Source organism: Papilio xuthus, unplaced genomic scaffold (genome assembly GCF_000836235.2).
Source record: "Papilio xuthus unplaced genomic scaffold, Pxut_1.1 DF826923.1, whole genome shotgun sequence".
In the NCBI taxonomy this organism is placed as follows: Eukaryota; Metazoa; Arthropoda; class Insecta; order Lepidoptera; family Papilionidae; genus Papilio; species Papilio xuthus.
The window spans coordinates 6,369,960-6,392,260 of NW_013531726.1; the positions used below are offsets into that span (position 1 = coordinate 6,369,960).

At 33.1% G+C, this 22,301-nt stretch overlaps 3 protein-coding genes across 5 annotated transcripts in view; 2 read left to right on the forward strand and 1 right to left on the reverse strand.

Annotated features, from left to right (window-relative positions):
- LOC106122437 (uncharacterized) overlaps positions 1–15,323 on the forward strand; it is a 34,791-nt gene extending 19,468 nt beyond the window's left edge. For 2 of the 3 annotated variants that reach the window (XM_013318388.1, XM_013318385.1), the window contains exons 2-6: positions 10,906–11,114; positions 12,455–12,587; positions 13,954–14,087; positions 14,389–14,581; positions 14,989–15,323. In XM_013318388.1, coding sequence (XP_013173842.1) covers positions 10,906–11,114; positions 12,455–12,587; positions 13,954–14,087; positions 14,389–14,581; positions 14,989–15,170 — 851 coding nt within the window. In that variant the 3' untranslated portion in view covers positions 15,171–15,323. Of the gene's footprint in view, positions 1–2,393; positions 2,457–10,905; positions 11,115–12,454; positions 12,588–13,953; positions 14,088–14,388; positions 14,582–14,988 lie in introns of those variants that run through there. The other variant, XM_013318386.1, reaches the window with a different exon arrangement.
- A 2,268-nt stretch (positions 15,324–17,591) lies between these two features.
- LOC106122428 (transmembrane protease serine 5-like) lies at positions 17,592–18,679 on the reverse strand. The gene has a single exon (XM_013318377.1). It carries the CDS (start codon positions 18,628–18,630, stop codon positions 17,770–17,772), a length of 861 nt encoding a protein of 286 aa, XP_013173831.1. The 5' UTR covers positions 18,631–18,679; the 3' UTR covers positions 17,592–17,769.
- Positions 18,680–19,728: 1,049 nt separating this feature from the next.
- Positions 19,729–20,627, forward strand: LOC106122446 (transmembrane protease serine 5-like). Its single transcript, XM_013318395.1, has 2 exons — positions 19,729–19,829; positions 20,069–20,627. The coding sequence occupies exons 1-2, from the start codon at positions 19,796–19,798 to the stop codon at positions 20,581–20,583; spliced, it is 549 nt and encodes a 182-aa protein (XP_013173849.1). The 5' UTR covers positions 19,729–19,795; the 3' UTR covers positions 20,584–20,627.
- Positions 20,628–22,301: the final 1,674 nt, after the last annotated feature.

The following is a 22,301-nucleotide window of genomic DNA, read 5'->3' on the forward strand; positions in this document are numbered from 1 at the left end:
TAACACATATCTTTGAAATTTCTTTTGCTGATATGTGTATGTTGCATCACGATGTTTTCCTCCACCGTAAGAAATGCGGATATTTCGCGGATTCAAACCGAAATAATAATTACAAAATATGACAATGTGCTTGAAATATGCATTCCGTTGACACTCAAAAAGTGTTAAAATATAACAAAGAGAAAGCATTTCTGTATCATAGTATAAAAGGTAAAGTCTTGTTGAAGTCAGTTGAATATGAATTCACGAAAACTCAGTACTAGGAAATTCTTTGAAAATACAAAGCAAGACTAGAACAATGCTGTGAACAATAAGTAATGTACAGCTTATTTTGTTCAAATATTTCTCAGACAGACATCAGCCAGCAACATATAAAAATGATCCTTCTTTATTTAAAAACTCAAAAATTAGAGGAGTTATAAAATGATCTAAAAGGTCATGCGTGACACCAAATTTCGTTACATGAAAGAGAAAGAAGATACAACATTACTGCGTATGAAAGAGATACAAGTATACTCTAACGTAGCCTTGTAGAGTTAAACTTTAATCTACTACGGGGGGGTTAGAAAAGTGAATTCGCTAATGATTCCATAACGAACTTTGAAAATGTATTGAACTGACAATAACTTTCTATAAGTCACCTTTTTGAAGTTCGCTATGGAACCGCTTCGAAGCGAACGCACTTTATCTAGCCCCCTGGTCACCTTTTTTATTGAAATTATTTGACGACCTGCTTTCTTTCTATCACATGTCGGGCATGATAAGTGAATATCCGTTTGTTTTTTTAAACCAAAATCTCTGTATGATACATATCATCATACCTTTCATTATCTTAGACAAAACACAGATAAAAAATTGTTATAAACAGGGTTTTGTCTCAGAAACCGACGGTAAGTGGCTATTATTATATACGCTACTATTGATTAAAAGTAACTAAATAGCTTCACATTTATAAATATGTACGTTTGCTTTGTTATTAAAGCTTGTTCTCTTTTACAGTATATTACGTATATTTCAAGCTGAAAAATATTACAATTCTACCGCTGATATTATTTCAGGCAGCTAAATCTTTTCACGTGTTATATCTCCATTTTTTTGTTTCGCTTTGTGTGTACTACGCTGAGTCGCGGTGGCGGGTATCAGGTCAAGTTATCTTTTATGTGTAATGCTACAGTAATTTATGAGGAAATTTATAGTAAATAATTTATTGTTACTTGACTTTTGAGATGTTCTCATTACTGCAAATAAACGTTTAGAAATAAAAATATGTCTGTGAAATCTTAGAACTTATTTCTTTACTTACTCCTTACTGTTAGGAAGAAAATCCGAAAATGTGGTAGTGTAACTAACCTAACACTAGCCTTACTAAAATGTCGACGTTTATGTCCCCTCACTATTCATTCTGACACTGGACTTTGTAACGAAAGCACGTCATTCGCGCCAAATAATTCTAAGTGATAATGTCTAAAATTACTAATATGAAAAATTTAAATGTTTAGATGGATACATGGATGTATGTTTGTTTGAATGTATCTCCAGAACGGCTGAACAGATCACGATGACATTTAGCATAGATATAGACAACAATCTAGAAGAACACATAGACATAAACTAATAATATATATATTTAATACTTTTCAACAAATCTTAAATATTGTTCTCCCTTTTATTCTCTTAAAAGAAACAGAGACAAAATATTTTTGTTACAACACTGAAATTAATATAAGCGTATATTTTTGTAGGTCGTAGCTACTTAATTTGTGTACTTAATTATAATTAATTTCACAAGTGCGGTGAGGTTTGACTTAGTCATAATTCCGGCCGGACGTACTCTACAAAATCCCGTCTGTTCGTGACATGTGAACAATATTCGTTTGCTTCCATACACAGTGTGATTTACTCGGCTTTCATACATTTTATCATCTAAACTCTTTTATATAAAACATGTCAAAAATATGTATAAATAAATACGAAAATAATAATGATGAAATAACACAATAACAACAATAATTAGGTTAATTAATTTAAGGTCAAAGGATATTGTTTTAGCCAGGCAACGTTTACCTTTTGTTTTTCCATTATTTTTCCTTAAGGAACAAAGGACCTGATACAAAATATACGACATGAAACTTTGATACTTTACAGTGCCGAATTGCTAACGTTCCTATTGAATTTTTAAACTGTATTTAAATCTTACTTTCTTACTAATATTATAAATGTGAATGTATGGATGGATGTGTTTGTTTGAAGGTATCTTCAGAACAGATATCAATGAAATTTGGCATACATATAAAGCATAGTCTGGAATAACACATAGGCTACCAATTATGTTTTTTTTTAATTACGCGTAGACGGAGTCAGGGATGATCTCTAGAGTGTCATAAATACCAAAATATACAGAAAACTGAAGATTTATGTGGAAATCGCTAGAGTAATGTACCAGGACAGCATCAATGGTAAGACGGTAGACTGTTTTTCATACAAGTATGTTAGCTCATGATTGCGATGTTTAATTCTCTAAAATCAATATTTCGTTGCAATAAACACGACCTAAAAATATCAATAAACAAGAGTAATTTACCTTAAGTGTTATTTAAGGTAAATTTTCTGAATGCCGTGATTTTATCGCAGGCGCTTTGAGGGAAGTTTCATTTTCTGGTACATTAGACGAGTCGATCCCAGTATCATGTTCCTTGTCCTATTTTTTGTTCTGATATCGTCTTACGCAAGGTAGTACACGGGATATGAATTACGCCATTGTTCCCGAGTAAGAAATACTGTGATTAACGTTTACTGACGTAATACTTTTTCTTGTCCTTTATGTTATTTACTTTTTTATCTAAATGACTTTGAAAGTATGTAGTTTTGTATGTATTTTTTTGTATCATAAGGTGGCAAACGAGCGAGCGGCCACCTGAAATCGCTGAAATAGCGAAGTGACCGTTGCCCATAGACATACGCAATAGCATATGCGTTGCCTACATTTAATCGACGGAGGAGAGGATGCACAGAAAGAAAATATTTTCCCTTTCCATGCATCCTCTCATCCGGAAAGTCCACTTCCACTTCCCATCCTTTCCTTATAAAAAAAAAGGGCGGGAAGGGAAAGAAGACTAAGTTAGGCCTCCGGGACGCACACTCATCAGACGAAACGCGGAATTGCTTCCACTTCACGCCTGTCTTCTGTGTGGTCGTGGTACTTCACCGGGCGAGCCGGGACAATTCGTACGAAGATGTTAATGCGGTCTCTACCACTTTTAAATAGTGGTAGAGCCCGCTTCTTCTTCTTTTCTTCTTAAAGTACCCGTTTCTTCTTTTTTTATTTCGATTGTATAACCTTGAAGTTAAATTTAACATTTTTGTTATGTAAATAATAAAAAGAAAAGGCTGCTTGTTCCAAATAAACTTGAGTACTCACATGAAAATCGATTCTTTCAAGAAAGATCTACTATCAGATATTCTTAACACCTTTTTAACTTTTAATATGTGATAACTAGCAATCCATTAAAATATTTATGTAACACTAGCTGTCACCCGCGACTCCATCCGTGCGAAATAAAAAAAACTTATTAAGTAGCCTATGTATTCTTCAGGTTGTGTTCTACATCTATGGTAAATTTCAGTGAGATCCATGCTGTTGTTCTGGAGATAACTTCCAACATACAACCATCCATCTAAACTTACGCATTTATAATGTTAGTAAAAATAAATATAAAATATTTATGTTAAATTTAATCTACTTAAAATAACTTTAAATACTTTTAAATACCTCTCATTAAGATAATGTCTACCTATTTTGTGCATAGCAATTTATAATAAGCCAAGTTTCAAATGCAAAGTAAAACTAAACTGAACATGTTTGAAATTAGGGTTAAAAGCCTTTCATAAGTTGCTTAATTAGTAAGACGTAAGGTGAACGCGAATTTATTTATAACTAGCAATTAATAAACCTAGTAATAAGTAAAGCCTACGTACCCCGTGATTCTTAAAAAGGTTAAGTAGTTTCTAAGCCTATTCAAAGAAAACAAATCTTTTCTTTTGTAAATATTAGTATGGATGTTAACTTTCTATCTATTATACTTAAAATTTAGTATTCATAATCATAGATTTTTTTGTATTTTTGATTAAAAAAAAACTTCCAGCACTTCTTCACCATATCAACGTTAACTGTGTCAATTTCGCGTTTTTTGTTCTCGCAATTTCCATAAAAGTGGGCAGAAATTCTTCACTTCACGTACTTCACTTCACAATAATAAAATATTTTTTTTTTACCTATCTATAGGGTCTTTGGTTTAACGATGTTTATTCCTTAATATCGTGAATACAAAAAAACCTTGTCCGTTATCTGTTATAAAATAGAAAAATAAATAAATGGGTTTTTATACTGTTTTACCCGTGGAAAGAATTTAGAACGACTAGCTGTCGCCTGCGACTCCGTCCGCGCGTAATTTAAAAAAAAAACTTAATAAGCATATGTGTTCTTCCACATTAAATTTTACGTATGTACCAAAATTCATCAAAATTCGTTGAGCCGTTCCTGAGTAACCTTCATACATCCATCCATCTAAACTTTCGTATTTATAATATTAGTAAGATAGTAAGATTCTTTAGTGTTTTTAGGGTTCCGTACCTCATAGGAAAAAACGGAACCCTTATAGGATCACTTTGTTGTCCGTCTGTCAAGGCCCTTTTTCTCAAATACACGTGAAGGTATCAAGCTGGATTTTTTTTTTATAATTAGTGTTGAATAAGAAATACCTAATACATAAAGCTTTATATAATTACAAATTTTAATTTTTACGCATTTTCGTATTTTTAGTTTTTTTGACAATTTTATCTTACATTATATTAAAGCGTGGTCAAAAATAAATTAAAGCTAGTTTAGATTATTCCTAAGAGAACAGGAGTAAGTAAGAATTTCTATAAATTAGTTTTTTTCCCGCGTAATAAATACGTCGCACAATATTCGCAATGTTTTCGTGATTTGCAACGAGCCAACAATTATTACTACTCGACCTGTACCGCTGGCGTTTAACTAACTTTCAGGTAGATGCAACTTTAACATAGTTCCCCAAAGTTAAATTACCAACTTAGGCATCCGATACCTGTAATACTCTTTGACAGTATTTGGTTATTGCAATATTACTAAAAGCTTCCAAGAAATACAAATTTAACTAAAATCTGATTACCTGTCTTACCGCGGGTTTCTGATACCAAAAACTCTGTATAAAGCATGTCGTTATCATGACTTTTATCTTTGACAAAAGAGAGAGAGAGTAACATGTTTCAAACGAAGATTTTGGACTCAGAAAGTCACTCAAAAACTTAATCTTACCAATGGTTGCATGGATTTAAATTTTGCATAGATGTAGAACATAGTCCGGAAAAACACAAAGGCTACTAATTAAGTTTTTTATAATAATTCCGCACGTACGGAGTGGCGAACAATAGCTAGTGATATTATAAATGAGTAACTTTGATGGATGTTTCTTTGAAGGTATCTCCAGAACGGCTGTATGGATCTCGCTGTTATTTGGCATAGATGTAGAGCATATTTTTAATAACACATAGACTACTAATTGATTTGATTTAATTCTCCGCGAACGGAGTCGCGAGCTACAGCTAGTTTTTCATAAATATCAACTTGCGAGATAAATGATACGCTCTGCGGTGAAATACATGAAAGGCGTTTCAAATAAGAGTATGCAATTGCTTTCGTGAAATTAAAGTTAGAAGTAAATAAAAAGTAACTAACCGTGTCCAACATTTTGATAATTTACTCCTATTTATATTATATTAATAGTGCATTGTATTTAAGTTATAAGTTATGTATTAATATTATTTATAATACCGAAAATCGTAAAGACTTTTGCTTTATTATCGTGAGCCCGTACAATCATGTGACCTTTTATAATTAAAATCAAGTAATATTTATACTCTAATTCGTTGATTATCAACGAAGTTGTAAGGACAATTGAATAATTCAACGTTCATTTCATTCAATAGAGCGTTAAATTTCAAATGACTTAAAACAGGGATCGTGAACATTTTACTAAAGAAGTGCATGGTACATATAACCGATTGCACATTACGTCAGAACAAGGCTATTAGAACGGCATCGTGATCGAAGCGAGTAATGTAGCAGAAAATAGAATTTCCCCTATTGTATGCCTGCGACAATATCAAGATGAATTGACCGAAATTATTTTTCTTTCTATAGCCTTTTAAAGACTATTGAATTTATGTTCAAATGTACCCTTTAAGATTGTTTAAAATTTCATGAGACATTATAATAAAATTAATTTTAATTATTTTTAAGCGCCAATATCCTAATGGTTAAGGGTACGGTTTTCCGATGACGAGGTCGAGGGTTCGGATCCCACCATTGGACTATTGTCGTAAACCATATTCCTAGCACAAGCATATAGCTTAGTTGTAATGGTACAAAAAATATTAGGAAATTAAAAATAAATCTACTAATATTTTTAATATAAATATTAGGAACGGCTTAACTCACTTATTAATTGTTTGATTATTGAATGTTTTTGTAAGATTGTTCACAAGTTAAAGGAAATTCGAAATGCGTCTTCGAGAAAAAATGTTTCGAATCTCTGCCTAACATGATACGAAACGAGAAAAACTCCTTCTGTATTTTTCGCTTTGTAAATCGTAAATATTGTAATAAAGGTATTTTATTCTGACGTCGACCACTTCAGAACATAATTAAAAGAATTTCCTTCCAGTTTGATGTAACAAAAACCCTGGAAAACTGGTTTCCGTTGTTTGCGTGAAATTCAATTAAAAATGCATCTGGGCGAGGCATACCGGCGCATGCTTTCGCTTTTGAAATTCGCTTAATGGATTCTTTTTTGTTTTATTGGTATTCTAAATTAAAAACGTTAATTAAAAAAATGTCATGCAACGAGATAACTAATTTAGATAAGATATTAAAACAACACGTATCGTATACATGTACTCATGGGAATAAGATTTTTAATTTAAATTAAAAACAGTTCTATGTCTCTCGGTATTTAGGTCTAAATTAGCTTGAAAGTATATTAACAGTTGGTATTATAAAATATTTTTTAAATAAAAGCGGCAGAATAAAGTATTAATTATGGAAAAACATAAAAAATTTAGAAGACCTTTAAAGTATTAGACTAAGTCACCTTTGGACCTCTACAATATATTATTCAACATCTTAACGAATGTGTTATAAACAACAGTTATAACAGGATAAGAAATATTATGTTTGAAAATATTTTTAAATTGAATGTTTTAAAGGAAAAATACTCTTTAGGAATATGTATATTCCGAATGCAAATTTCTCATTCAAGCATTTCTATATCGTGTGCATTTGAAAGATTCATTTTATGCAATGGGCGTGCAGTAATATTTTTCAGAACACTTCCGTCTCAAAGGCATAAATTTTATTGCATATAAGTTACTTTACGAGTACAATGCTATGTTACATTTAATATACTGAAATACAAAAATGTGCTATAACACATTATTTGAGAATTACTATCACAAATAATGCACAGCGAATGTATATAAGCTTTATAAATTAAAGCGCCTTTTAAATAAAAATCTTATTCCCATACAAAAAAAAAGATTGCTATTTTTTTCTACCACTTTAATACGTAAACATTCATTCACAAAATTCTTGGACTTAATACATTAGTTTTAGGTTATAGTTATTTTTGTTTTATAACTTCTAATAAACTATTATTTAATAGAATCTTCCCAGCATCTCAAGGAATAAGTTTTCAAACCGCGTCACGTCAAGAGAGCAGCGCAATCAATGCCCATGAGCAAGCGCTACGTGAACTAAATACTAGCAAATGAAGGTTATTATATAATTTAAAATTGATTTGTTATAAAATATTGCTATCCCTCTCATTCTATTCAGAATGAACAGAGACAAATATATGTTTTGGAAATACTAAAGAGAAATAATTCTAGAGATTTTGTTACAGAAAATGTAAGCGTTTAAATTCAGATTATTAAATATTTTGTCATAATATTAAAGATATTTGTATATTCAAAAGATCATGACAAAGAATATCTCACTGTCAAAATAAACATATTAAATCAGAAAATAAGCTAAGTCGTTGAATGAAGTTTAAGGTTAAAATAGACTTTCCATTTAATAAGATTTTAATGCATTCTTTTAGTTTATAAGGTGATTTTTAATTATTTTTTTACACAGTCTAAATATCTTTGTTCGTAATTTCGTTTGAACATTGTCCTGGAAGATAAAGTTTCTTTATCGTAGTTTCAGTTTTACGATGCGACGGTAATTGGCTCTATAATTCAGCCTTTTTCCTGTTTCCATATACATAGGTTTTGTTGGATTTTCTTTTAACAATTCCGTGAGAGTTAATTAAATCTGCTTTGTGCAAATATTTTTGTACCAATACATTGATGTACTACGAAATTATTCAAGAACAATCAGTCATTCAATAGTGATTTGATTTTAAAACAATAACGATTATAATTTGTTACAGATATGTATTTACTTCTGTGGCTGAATATTCTCGATTCCTTTGACTTCGTAGTATTCTATTTTGACTAATTTGTCTTTTAATTATTATTCAATAACTTATGGTATGTAATTAACCCTTTAGTGCATAACGTTCGATAAATCGGACGCCAATAAAATTGTTATTTTAAGGAGTTATATATATTTTACTAACCGTTTATTTTTTTAAACTGTAGTGTAATATATATTTGAAGTGGTAATACTGTTGGTATGACATTCGGGAAGCGATTTATCGGACGGGCTATAAAATCTAAACTTTCATATTGATTAAATATTTTATACAATTTAATGGTCAACACTCGAAATGAAAATATATTACAGTGATCATAATGAAAATGGCGTTAATAAACTTTATGCACTAATGGGTTAAATTAAGCAACTCGTTCTATAGAAAAAAAATATTACCAAAATATTTTCGATATTTCTCACGGAAAAATTCTTTTCATCGTTATAAAGAAAAGCATAAAAACATACGGTATCTTTAGAAACATGTAGCTTCTTTCGAAATACATTTCCTTGCCTGAATATAAATTACCATCTTATATATTTCCATTCGTCTACATCGATTGAATTCAAAAAGCTTATTTTATGCAATGGACGTAGAATAATATTTTTCAGGGCACTCCAAATGTCCCGAAAGTAATACTCCGGTATGAACCGTGTAAAATAAAGTAGGCCACTTTCAGTTTTAACTGTTGGATTGTTCTGTTCAATCGTATGTGTACCTTATATGTTGTAGCGTTGTAACTGCCAGTTAATCTATACATTTATCAGTTTTTTTATATAAGCAGCTATTTAAACTAATATATAAACACTGCTAAACACTCACGTATATACGTCGGTGCCGCCACCGGACGTATATACGTGAGTGTTTAGCCGTGTTTATATATCAGTTTAGTATAATGTCTCACGAAAGTTTGAATAATTTAATAAGCAGCTATTTGTTAATTTACTAATATTTCTTGTACCATTAACTAAGCTCTATGCTTGTGCTTGGACATAGTTTACGATAATAGTCAAATGGCGAGAATCGAACCCCCCACTATTTAATCGGAATCCGTACCCTTAATCATTAGGCTATTGGCGCTTCAACTACTATACGTTTTAACTGAATAATAAGGAATCATTTTAGTCCTTTTCCCCTTCCCACCTTCTCTTACTAAGAACGTTTCGCATGATAAGATTTTTGGACAAAAATGCAAGCAAGCTGATGTCAGATATTTTTTTTTTCTTGCTTAGATTTTTTTCTTATACTTTCTTTTTGTTCTTTTCATGTCTAGCCATTTATAGGTGAAAATTATTAAGTGCTCAAGCTAGATGTATTGTATGTATATTTAGAATGACGGTCAAGAGGTCGAAATACTTCTATGAAGTGTACTTGTACCTCAGTTCTGAACATCGATCGTAACTGCCTGCAAGGTCTATTAATTTGTGATTTAAAAATCACTGTAAATCGAATATTTAACTCTTGACCTGCTTTTGTTGAACTCTGGCTCAATGTTAACGAAATCTATATAAAAACTAGCTGTAGCCCGCGACTCCGTCCGATTTTCAGACCGTTTCGCAGGAGTATGAAAACGAAAATTGTGACACGAGAATTATATATATAAAAATAATTGTTCTTAAAAAATCTTTTCAGAGTATGCAGTTTAAAAACATATTTTATAGTCTTATCTTATTATTATTATAAAAGCGAATATTTTGATGGATGTTATAAAGTATCTCCAGAACAGCAATCGCTGAAATTTGGCATATGAGTATAGGTCATAGTCTGGAAGAACACAAATTAAGTTTTTCAAGTAAAATTAATTCCGCGCGGACGGAGTCGCGGGTGACAGCTAGGTTTTTTTCTATCTATTATTTATATATTAAATATAACTCGTGAACTTTATCACCAACTAGATGTAGCTCGCGACTCCGTTCGCGTGGAATGATAAAAATTGGTTTCCGGTAAATATTCGAATTTTTCTCACCCTTTAAACCTCCGCTAGACCTCCACGGACATTTCAAGATTAAGGCAAGATAAATCCGTTAAGACGTTCTCGAGTTTTAGCGAGACTAACGAATAGCAATTGGTTTTTAGATATATTGTTTGGGAGAAAATCCGAAAATGAGCCAGTGTATTGACGCAACTCTAGCCTTACTAAAATGTCGACATTTATGTCCCCTCACTATTCATTATGACACTGGACTTTGTAACGAAAGGACGTCATTCACGCCAAATGATTCTAATACTGTATAAAAATATATAGATAAGAGATAAGATTACATGTCAAGTACCACAAAATTTTGAATTAAGGAGACGGCAAAAAAGACTGGCAGTTTGCAAAAATTAATGATTATTTTCTTATCATTTCCAGCTGTTACCAGTAACTTGCATGTTGAGCTGACAGTTGACCCACCAGTAGTCATCAGGGATATACCAATCAAGCTTATCTGCTCAAGAAATATAGAAGATGAAATGGTGTACACAGTGAAATGGATTCGAGGAACCCACGAATTCTTCCGATACACACCAGGGGACAAACACCCATTTAAACAATTCGTTATACCAGGATTGTCAATCCAAGTAAGTAAATCTTACTAATATTATAAATGCGCATGTTTAGATGAATTGATGGATGCTTGAAGGTATCTCCGGAACGGCTGCATGGATTTTAATGAAATTTGGAACACCTATAGAACATAGTCTGGAAGAACACATAGGCTTATAATGTTTTTTTTTTAATTCCGCGAAGAGTCGAAAGACGTGAGCTAAGAAGACACCAAATATAAATCAATAATATCTCCTTAAATCTCTAACCGTGAGTTTCTGAGACCGAAATCTGTTTATAAAATAATATTATAATTATATTTGACAATACGGTGATAGCAATATGTTTTAAATGGAGATTTTAGTATGAGAAGCCAACAGTCAGTCATTAATATAAAGCCAAGTTGGGCGAAGCCTTTTGTAATTTTCTTATACTTCGTATATAATGTGGGCTGTAAGAAATGACAAAACAACGGCATATACGCCACAAGAGAAGAGAATTCTATCAACTATAAGTGTATGAAAAGGTAACGATCGAAGCCGTAATTCAGTCGTAACGGCTGGTTTCAATATGAAGAAAAATTGTCGAAGCGTACCTGATGCAAGGAATTCGAAATTCATATTGGATAGGATTTCCTTCAACGAATTTTGTACAACAATTCGTGTTTGTGTCTGATGAAATTATCTAAATATTTACATAACAAAATATCGTAAAAAGTTAAAGAAATAGATTTGTAATGAAAGTAAATCTTGTTAAAACATTTTTTTCTTTCTTACAATCTTCTATTTCAATTTGTTTTTGAAGACGAAAAATAATTTTATCATATACTTACTGCTTTTAACATTGTTTTCTGAGACTGAAATCTCTATAAAATGTCATCCCTGTGATTATTAATGACAAAAAATAGTTAACAATATATTTTAAAAGGAAATGTTGTTGGCTTTAGGAACCCACGGTTATAGTATTTCTGATAGAAAGTTGTTAATGAGCCAGTGAGTCACCTATCACAATGATCGCTTACCTATAGCTATAAAGCTTATGAAAAAAAAACTTCCACGCTCGAAGTATTTACAAATTTGCACCCACGGCAGTTATTGACATTAACTCAATATTTTCAATGTCCAATGTTATGAAAATTAGTTGTTATATTATGTCAATAGATGGCGTACCGTGTTTCTGGATAGCGATGTCGACTAAACGCGTTACATATATCGACGTGACGCAATGATTTTATTAAATTTGACTCGCACCATTTAACCAGTGTTTTATTGTAACTACTTTATTTAACTGCAGTGCGAAGACATTTTTGAGACCGCTTTACATTGAGTGAATGTATTTCTATATATAATAACAATTTGTGTTTCTCATATTTCAGTCGAACGAGTCAAACGGCACTCATGTTTTGGTGAAGTTTTTCGAACACGAACTGTCCGGTAACTTTAGTTGCGAAGTCACTTCGGAGTCGAGTTTCAACACAAAAAATGACACCAAGTTTATCGAAGTTATTTGTAAGTATTGTTTCATTTAGTTTATTAATTAATTTCACTGTTAGTTCCGTATTCGAAAACTGTATAGTTCTTTTTAAATATCTTGGCAGCCCAAGGTCAATTGCGCGCAGCAAAGTGTCCCCCCGTATCCCACAACGCCCCCCTTCACGTAAATTGTGTTCTATTCAGTGTTTCGCAAAGAGCGGGAAGCGAGCCGCCAAGACATTTGAAAACTACTATATTCTTAATTAACTGTTTTCTGATATCATAAGTAAGTTTTCGATAATTATTCAGAAATAGTATTTTTGGGAAAAGAAATATTATGGTTATGGATATTTTATATAAGATAATCACAATATCAGTACAAAAGAGGGATAATAGTAATTGATGTTACATTCTTATTTTGATATAAGGTTGGCTACAGACGTGGATTTCTTATAATTTTATAATTCGCTACACGTCTGGATTTAGCTGTAGTTTGTACGCAGCTTAACGCTCTCTACTGTGTTAACGTGAACGAAGGCATAAACACTATCGTATGATATATACAAGTACGTGTAAAGCCTCCCGATAGTTCAATATCTTAGCACAGCGTGATTTAGTGTCATAATATGACTGTGTATTGACCTATAAATCGTCACTCGTGTCGTAGTAACGAGTGTTCGCTTCTCAATACTCCACATTACTTTAGCTATCTGATTTATGTAACATCCTGTTGAGTTTACTTGAGAATATTAAAAAGTAAGAGCCATAGTTAATTAAACTAAAAGGATAGACTCGATTTTAAATCTCTAAAATAAAAATCGTGAACCTCCTCCTTTTGATAGTCGATATAACAAAAAGAAATATTAATTTCACAAAATGTGAATTAACTACGAATCTCCACTGCCTTAACATACAAAACATATTTTAATTATTAAAGATAAATTTCGAATTATGATCGAATTTCGATTAATGGGCGTCTTTTAGTTATCATGTTCTTTTCGACATAACATCGACAACAATGTGTTGTGCATCTGCACACACATCTGTTCCGGGCATTGAAACTGACGATGACATTTGAAATGTTAAGGATAGAATAAAATCGAACAATTTTACAACTGAAAGTGGTAAATTGTAAAATAGAGCACGGACAGCAAACAATATCAATTTATGTTCTGCATCGTATTCAGCAACCGTAGCAATAGAATTTCCTAGAGCAAATACTTCTCAAATATTCGCCGTATTTTCTACTGTCTTTATAAGATTTGATTTTTCAAATGATAAAACATTCTTAACAATTTAATTTAACAGTTCACAGATTTATTTCCTACGTTCTACGAATGTTTAAGATTCTATTATTATAAAGATGTTATTAAATAATTGTTTTTTTTTTGTAAATTTCCAGCCTTACCACCCTACGATCCAATACTGAAGACTAACATGGATAGTTACAAGCCCGGGGATGAACTAATAGCGAATTGCACTACAGGCCCTGCGAAACCCATACCGAATATAACAATATTCGTCAACGACGAACCGGTTGGTATAGATGTCGAAATTTAAGCTCAACCTCTGTCAGAAAACCTGCAATTGCTATTTCATGGTTTTCAAATAGCGACACGGATTTATTAGATTAGTATTGAAATCTAGCAGTTCATTTAATTCCTTCATATTTGACTCCCGTTGATATACTGACAGCTATTGATGTTGACATTCTCTCTAATAGAACATGGTCCTACACTTTTTTATAATTTTTGCCATTTTATCTTTTCTAATCAAGTTAATAAGTGTTGTCTAATTACTTTATTAAGTTATTAAGTCCTTTATTTTCGTTTTCCAGCTTCGCCCCTTAAGCACCACGTGGCTTTCTTCGTACGACAGGGCGCGAGCTGTCGTCAAGATCAAACTGACTCCGGCGCATTTCTCCGCCGGCCTGCTGAGGCTGTCGTGTCGGGCCACCATCTATGACGTCTACGCGAGAAGGCGAAATATGGACTTCTTTGCGCCTAATAACGGCCCTAGGCCGGAGAGAAGTAAGACTCAGTGGAAACACACTTTCAATAAATTTTCTTTGTAAAATTTTAAACAGTTTTACTTTTTGTCTTAAGTAAGTGGTAGGTTGGGCGATCATAATGGGATGTGATCTAATGCGGTACAAAATTGACAAGTAGTCAAGTTGTGGTTGTATTTTTTAGTCGATTCTTAAGTGAATTTTTAAGGATTGACATAAAGGAGAATATAAGGATTAAATTGTTCGCGTCTGTCTAAAGGAGGTGATTCGGATGACGGTTAATAGTAATGAATGGAAGAGTAGTACATACTATATGTCTAGTCAGGGAAAAGGCAGGATAAAGATGTTACTTAACCATGTTAACGATGTCCACATGATGAACTATTTTAAAGTATAACGTTGTAATGTTCTCAATTTACTCTATTTCAGTAACACATAACAGCGGCGCATCTACCTGCTTTATAAACTGGTTCCTGATGTTAATTTTGTTGTTTTTACCAATGGTTCTTTGTCAAGATTATGAAGATTTATTAGAAACAGCGCCCAGTGATGCGTTCCAATATTATGATGAAAGCGAAATGAACGCAATGATGTCTGCTATTGGAGGTTAGAATTAATATTAATATATGACGAATTTAGTGTATCAAAATTAAAAGAAATTAAATTTCGTTATGAAAATTACTTATCGTTTGTTTGTGAGATTAAAATCCTTGTATAAAATATATCGTCTTCCCGCTTATTACCTTTGACAAAACAGAGATAACAATATATTTTATGCGCGCGGAAATAAAAACAAACTTGGTAAGTAGTCTATGTATTCTTCCATATTATGTTCTACATCTATGTCAAATTTCAGAGAGATCCATGCATTCGGAGATACCTTAAAACAAACATCCAATCCATCTAAACATTCGTATTTCTAAAATTAGTAGGATTATAGTGCCTGAAACCAACGATTAGACCAAAGAATTATATTGTCTCTGTTTAGTCAAAGAGAATGAAAGAGATGACATGTATTAATATCACTGACCTCTATATTTCAATTGACTGGCTATAAGCCGTGGTTTTTTGTGCCTATTAGATTTTCGCCATGTTGGCAATCGGTGCGGTAGCGTTGTTGGAAACTCAAACTAATCAGGATATCTATAGAGGTCAATGATTGATACAAGTATCACTGCAGTTCTACGGTTACTCTATGATGTTACAGACATCATAGAGTAACCGTTTTTAATAGTTTCTTGACATTTGAAATAGATAATTTTTCATTTATTTATTAAATTATTTATAAGTTTTAATAAATTAAGTAATAAAATATAAGCACAATATAATCACGTACGATCAAAGGTCACCATTTTAAATTAAGTCAAATAAAAAATAAATACTAGTAAAAAAAGTATGGTTGTCATGAAAATGTGAATAATAGTAGTAAATAAATCGTATGTTGTATGATATGTATAGAAATTACATTATCTCATTATTTCTTATTAACTATAGTGCGACAAACTTATCTGACCCGGTAGCTGCTTTTTTTTTAATTTAAAAGGAGGCGCTAGTGAGCCTCCAAAACTTAGTTTGTCTTATACCGGGTCAAATAGATTTGTTGGTCTATACTATGTTCATTTTAAAATATTTTTTTCACAAAATACAGTAAAGAATTTTTAAATCGAATACATCTAATTTCAAAAGTATTTTAAATAATCTGAGATAAAGAGGTGCGATGATATAAAAATGATCGTATTAAAAGAGATTTAAGGCTTTTAAGGTTAAATCATTAATCCTCTGGTATTGCTGATGTCCATGGGCGTCGTTGAACACCTCGGTGTTCCCGCTGCTCGTTTGCCACCTTCTGTTATAAAAAAAAATCAGATTGCATTAGTTTCAGTAATGTTTATTGTAAAACTTATTATTTGTTATCATTTCTGGTTAATTTGCTTTTTGAAAAGTTGTTTAAACATATATATTTCTTCCATATTCATACTGAATAAAAAATATTGAGAATAACGCCATCTAGTTCAAAATTACAAAACACAATACATTTATTTTACAAGCTTAACTGATTATACGTAAAGCAAGAGCGTGTTTTAAATTGTTGCTATGCTATATAATAAAGCAGTTTTTCGGTTGAAATTCTCCAGATGTATTATGGGATTTAAAAACTTGTGGCTAGCTATGTCTTTAGTTATATATTGTATAAGTATTTTCAAATATCTTGGCTGCTCTGCGCAATGCATTATACCTTCCTTCACACCGCGATACACCTAAAATTGTGTTCCGCGCAACGACTCACGCGTTGTTTAAAGCCACAGGGATTTGTTGCGCTCTTGCATTGGTTTGACCCCATATCGCTATAAAGTTGGAATGGAAGTGTATATAGGAAATAACTTAATACATACATTGCTGTCTCCAAATTAGGTTATATTATGTGATAAATACTATAAATTATATTATATTATTATTTTATAGTACCTTAACTTTAGTTAATTAGTTATTTAGTACATTGTACGACTTTGTGTGTTATTAAATATTTACCATGGGTTTCCAAGACCAAAATCTCCGTTTAATTCATATTTTTATAACTGTTTTTTGTCAAAGATAATGACAGGGATTACAATATGTTTTATACGAAGATGTTTGTCCAAGAAACCAACGGTTAATAGTGTACTTAAAATTAAGATAATGAAAAACAATACCAATAGCAGAAAAATATTCACAATTAGTTTGGTTAAAATAAACAATTAAATTATTATTGTGATACAAGAATAGTAAAATAACTTAACAATTATTATTTTAATTGAAATATTAAAATTTTATCACATAATTCACAAAGTTTGTTGCACTTAATAATTAATGAAATTGTCACATTATCATTTAATGATAAAATTATGTTTGTATTATGTATTTTATAAATAAAAATTACGTAAAAAAAGTATTTTTATTTTTTTACTTATTTAATAGCATTTGAATATTTAAAACAGTCTATTTAATAATATAAAATTTAAGAAATGTAACGTTCTTTGAAGAATAATATAAAATAGAATTTTATCATAAAAATCGACTTCCATGCTCTTGAAGTGTCCTTGTTAAATTTTAGTGACGTCACTTTCCTTTTCTTAACTAACACTGTCCTTACTATATTATTGTAACACATCACAAATATTCATTGGATTTTATTTAGCAGACAATGTTTGTGTCAGTAATTAGGAATATTATTCAAGTCGACATATGGTCATAGATCCATTCGATATAAGGGCCAATTGGTGCAACAATACCAGTCACGTCTCCAGGTTTCTTTATATTTTTATCATAGCAATACATTGATAAATCACTAACTCCTAATATACCAACAATACCCGAAGGATGTATGAGAGGACCACCTGTATCTCCGGGACACGTCGTCGCTACTTGTCCACATTTTGATGCTAAACATAAAGCTGGCTCTAGTAAATCACCATTCAAACATCTAGAAATTAATACTTTCAGTATTTGCAATGGCTTTTTAAGCATTAAAGTATCATGGCTTTCGGTTTTACCTGCATTCTTTTGCGTAGTTAATCCATAACCAGCAAAAACAGCTTCATGCCCGTAGAGGGAGAAGAAATCTACAGCGCTTAATTTGATATAATTATCTAAATCCATTGGAGTAGTTTTCATCAGACCTATATCATTCTTTATGATTGGATTACTGTTATAGTCGTCAAATGTGTATGAAAAAAGAGGATGTGTAACCATTGCAATGACGTCACTAAAAGTACCTTTTATCCAAGGCGAGTGCTCAACGTGACCGTGCCTTATTATCAGCTTCTCGACGGTGTAAGGAGCACCGAGGAAGAAGAAATTCAAATCGTTCAAACAATGCGCTGCTGTCATTGCCCACGTAGGAGACAGCGCAACTGAGCTACATACATGATCATGCTTTGCTACGATAGTATTGTTACTAGTAAAGTTTGCGATATGTTGTACCTCTAAGCGAACAACATATGGATAATCTTCACTGTTTTCACCGCCAATAATTCTCAATGGTAGTTTCTTACCGGAACATTCAATCGTGAGTAGCATGAAAATAAGCAGCATTTCAACAACAAATGTTCAACGGATCGAGATTTTTAGTTCTTCACTCGCCGATTTGATTTGAAATCGAAATGAAAACTTATTGAAATATAAACATGTACATTGCGTTACATCAAATGATAAAAATTTTATTACAAATTTTGTATATATATGAAATAAGTCGAAGAAATTCACAGTTAGACAATGTATGTACGATAAATACTGCAATTCGCAAAACATTTTATTGCCTGTTCGTTCCTTTCCATTCAGGTAAAGTAAATGATGTCTCGCATTACTACGAAATTTCTTTTAAGGTAACCATTAATTACGTTCACCGTATTCCCCAATACCCAGAAAATATCAGACAAGAATACGATGTACACTTTTTAAAAGCAATAATATCAGAAATACCTAGGAAACTAATTCTCATGAGTATGACTTCTAAAACTGAGTAATTTCTATGACGACTATAAAATATTTTTTATCAACTGACAATACTGATTTCTAGTCGATTTTCTTTCTGTAACGTCGAAATCAGTTGCTAATTCAGCCGTAGATTGTGTATCATCAGCTTCCACAATCGCTTTTATTTCGTCATTTTCGAACAAAGTCTTCGGACGACCGCGAGGTTCATTTTTCAGGTCGAAACTTCCAGAATGGAAGCGAGCAAACCAATTACAGGTGCTGCGTTGGTTTGTAGTGTTAGCTCCTTAAAACTAGTTAATGTTGCGTGCAGCTTGTGCCGCGTTGCTGACCATGGTACTAATATTCTATAATTACTCGAATTTTTAACGTATCCATAATGACGAAAAGTTTGAAATGCGATGAAAATGTAACACTAATCAATAAACAAACGACTAATTTTGGAACAAAAATTCCATGTTTTTTAAATAAAATTAATTTGAAAATAGAATTCTTAGTCAAACAAAAATTATTTTGCTTTGAAATGGCCAGTACCGCAGAACGGCAATTTCCTAGGTAAATACCTGTTATGTGAAACTCAAAAGAGTAAAATAGAATTACCATGATAACAATTTACGGCTTTAAATAAAATTAACAATAAAATAGTCGCTTAAAAATAATTTATTACTTAGTTATATGTTTGGAACACGTTGGTACATCATGTACATACTGTTCATCGTAATATTGTCGAGTCAATGTTCTGGCAAAAGACAACCATTGAGAGTTTATGGTGGAGAAGACGCGGACCAAGGAGCTTATCCGTATGTTGTTCGCCTTGAAATCAGGCATATAAATAAGATAGCTAATGGCAGTATATATGGTAGACACACGCATCTGTGCACGGCGTCTGCTCTGTCGCCAACATGGGCAGTCACAGCAGCTCACTGCTTAACAGAATTACACGTGTATATTGAAGGATTACACAATAAGCTAGTGATAAGGTATGGTTCTGTTTATAATTCACTTAAAGAAAACAATACATTCAGTCATGTTGTTTCAGTGATTCCGCATCCTAAGTACGTAGATCGAGAGACAAAGCAATATGATGTTTTGAAAAATGACATTGGCCTTATAGAAACAAATCCTATGCCATTAAAGAGGTTTATTAAATTGAGTCCTGTAGATTTTCACACTTTGTATGGCCATGAAGCAGTATCCGGTGGTTTTGGGATCACTACGAAAAACGAATCTTATAACAAAACCAAAACTGGTAACACTCTAAAATTTAAAAAGCCGTTACAAATATTTAAGGTGATAATAAATAAATGCATGCACACACCGGGATTAGGGCCTTTGTTATGTTTAGATTATCGATGTGGAACTATTGCTGTTGTATGTGGTGGGGACTCCGGGGGCCCTGTCATCCACGCATCAGGCATAGTTGCAGTATTATCCGCTAGTAGACCTAACATGTATTGCGGAGGTGCATCAGGTAATACTAGAATTGAAGACGCAGGGTTCCATTGCCCAGTTGGTCCCTATGTTGAATGGATTAATAGTCATGTAAGAAATTGAATGTGTATCAACTAGGAACTAAGATCTTTTTGCGAGACTTTTAGGACAACTTAATAAATTATGCATCATAGAAAAAAACGTAAAACTGTAAATATACGGATAAGATAAAAGAAACATGATCAAGCCAAAGAAATTATTTGGTTTTATTATGATTTTTAGGGTTCCGTACCTTATAGGAAAAAAAACGGATCCCTTATAGGATTACTTTGTAGTCCGTCCATCCGTCTGTCAAGATCCATTTTATCAAAAACGCGTGAAGGTATCAAGCTGGAATTTATACCAAATGTTCAGGTCTGCGGTCGCTAGGTTCTGTGAAAAAATAAAACTTCTAAACCAACCCAATCAAAAGACCCCTGAGCAAAGACAACATGGTCCGACTGCGACGTGCGCAGCGGACCATGGCTCAGAGGGCCTCCAGAGCGTACCGCACCGTATCGTACGAGGCGGCGTGCCTTATCTCCGCTAGCCTCCATTGGGACCTCGAAGCCGGGGTCCTAGCGGAGGTTTACCGGAGAAGAGCTGTGATGCGGCAGCGAGGCGAGGAGCCCCTTCCGGAAGAGATCGTACGCTGGAGGAAGGAAGGTCGCGACGATCTCTTCTGGCGATGGAAGGAGAGGTTGGCGGATGCCTCGGTGAGCAGACGGCTCATCGAGGCCGTCCGCCCCGTCCTGCGCCAGTGGGTGGAGGCGAGGCACCGGGAGCCGAGTTACTTCCCGACGCAGCTTCTCACGGGGCACGGCTGTTTCGGCCAAAAGAGAGGCCCTGCGGGAGCGCAAACGCGCCAATGAGACGCGGCCGCCCCGCAGGGCTCCAGCGAGGGGCCGTCGGCGTGCGGAGTACGCCGCGGCCCCACAACCAAGCTAAGGAGAGCCACGCGCGACGGGTCGGAGGACCTGTCGTTCTTAACGTGTCAAATAGAAGTAAGACAAGAAATTATATAATACTAACAAAAATCCTATCAAAAAGTCAATAATTTCAAGGAATCAATATAACAAATATATAATATATAAAACACAAAATGCATAGAATAGAATTACCATGATAACATTTTATGTTTTTAAATAAAAATTAACAATAAAGTAGTCGCTTAAAAATAATTTATTACTTAGTTATATGTTTGGAACACGTTGGTACACCATGTACATACTGTTCATCGTAATATTGTCGAGTCAATGTTCTGGCAAAAGACAACCATTAAGAGTTTATGGTGGAGAAGACGCGGACCAAGGAGCTTATCCGTATGTTGTTCGCCTTGAAATCAGGCATATAAATAAGATGGCTAATGGCAGTATATATGGTAGACACACGCATCTGTGCACGGCGTCTGCTCTGTCGCCCACATGGGCAGTCACAGCGGCTCACTGCTTAACAGAATTACACGTGTATATTGAAGGATTACACAATAAGCTAGTGATAAGGTATGGTTCTGTTTATAATTCACTTAAAGAAAACAATACATTCAGTCATGTTGTTTCAGTGATTCCGCATCCTATGTATTTGTCTCGAATTACGAATATGGGTTTTGTTGTGAAAAATGATATTGGCCTTATAAAAACAAATCCTATGCCATTAAAGAGGTTTATTAAATTAAGTCCTGTAGATTTTCACACTTTGTATGGCCATGAAGCAGTATCCGGTGGTTTTGGGATCACTACGAAAAACGAATCTTATAACAAAACCAAAACTGGGGACACTCTAAAATTAAAAAAGCCGTTACA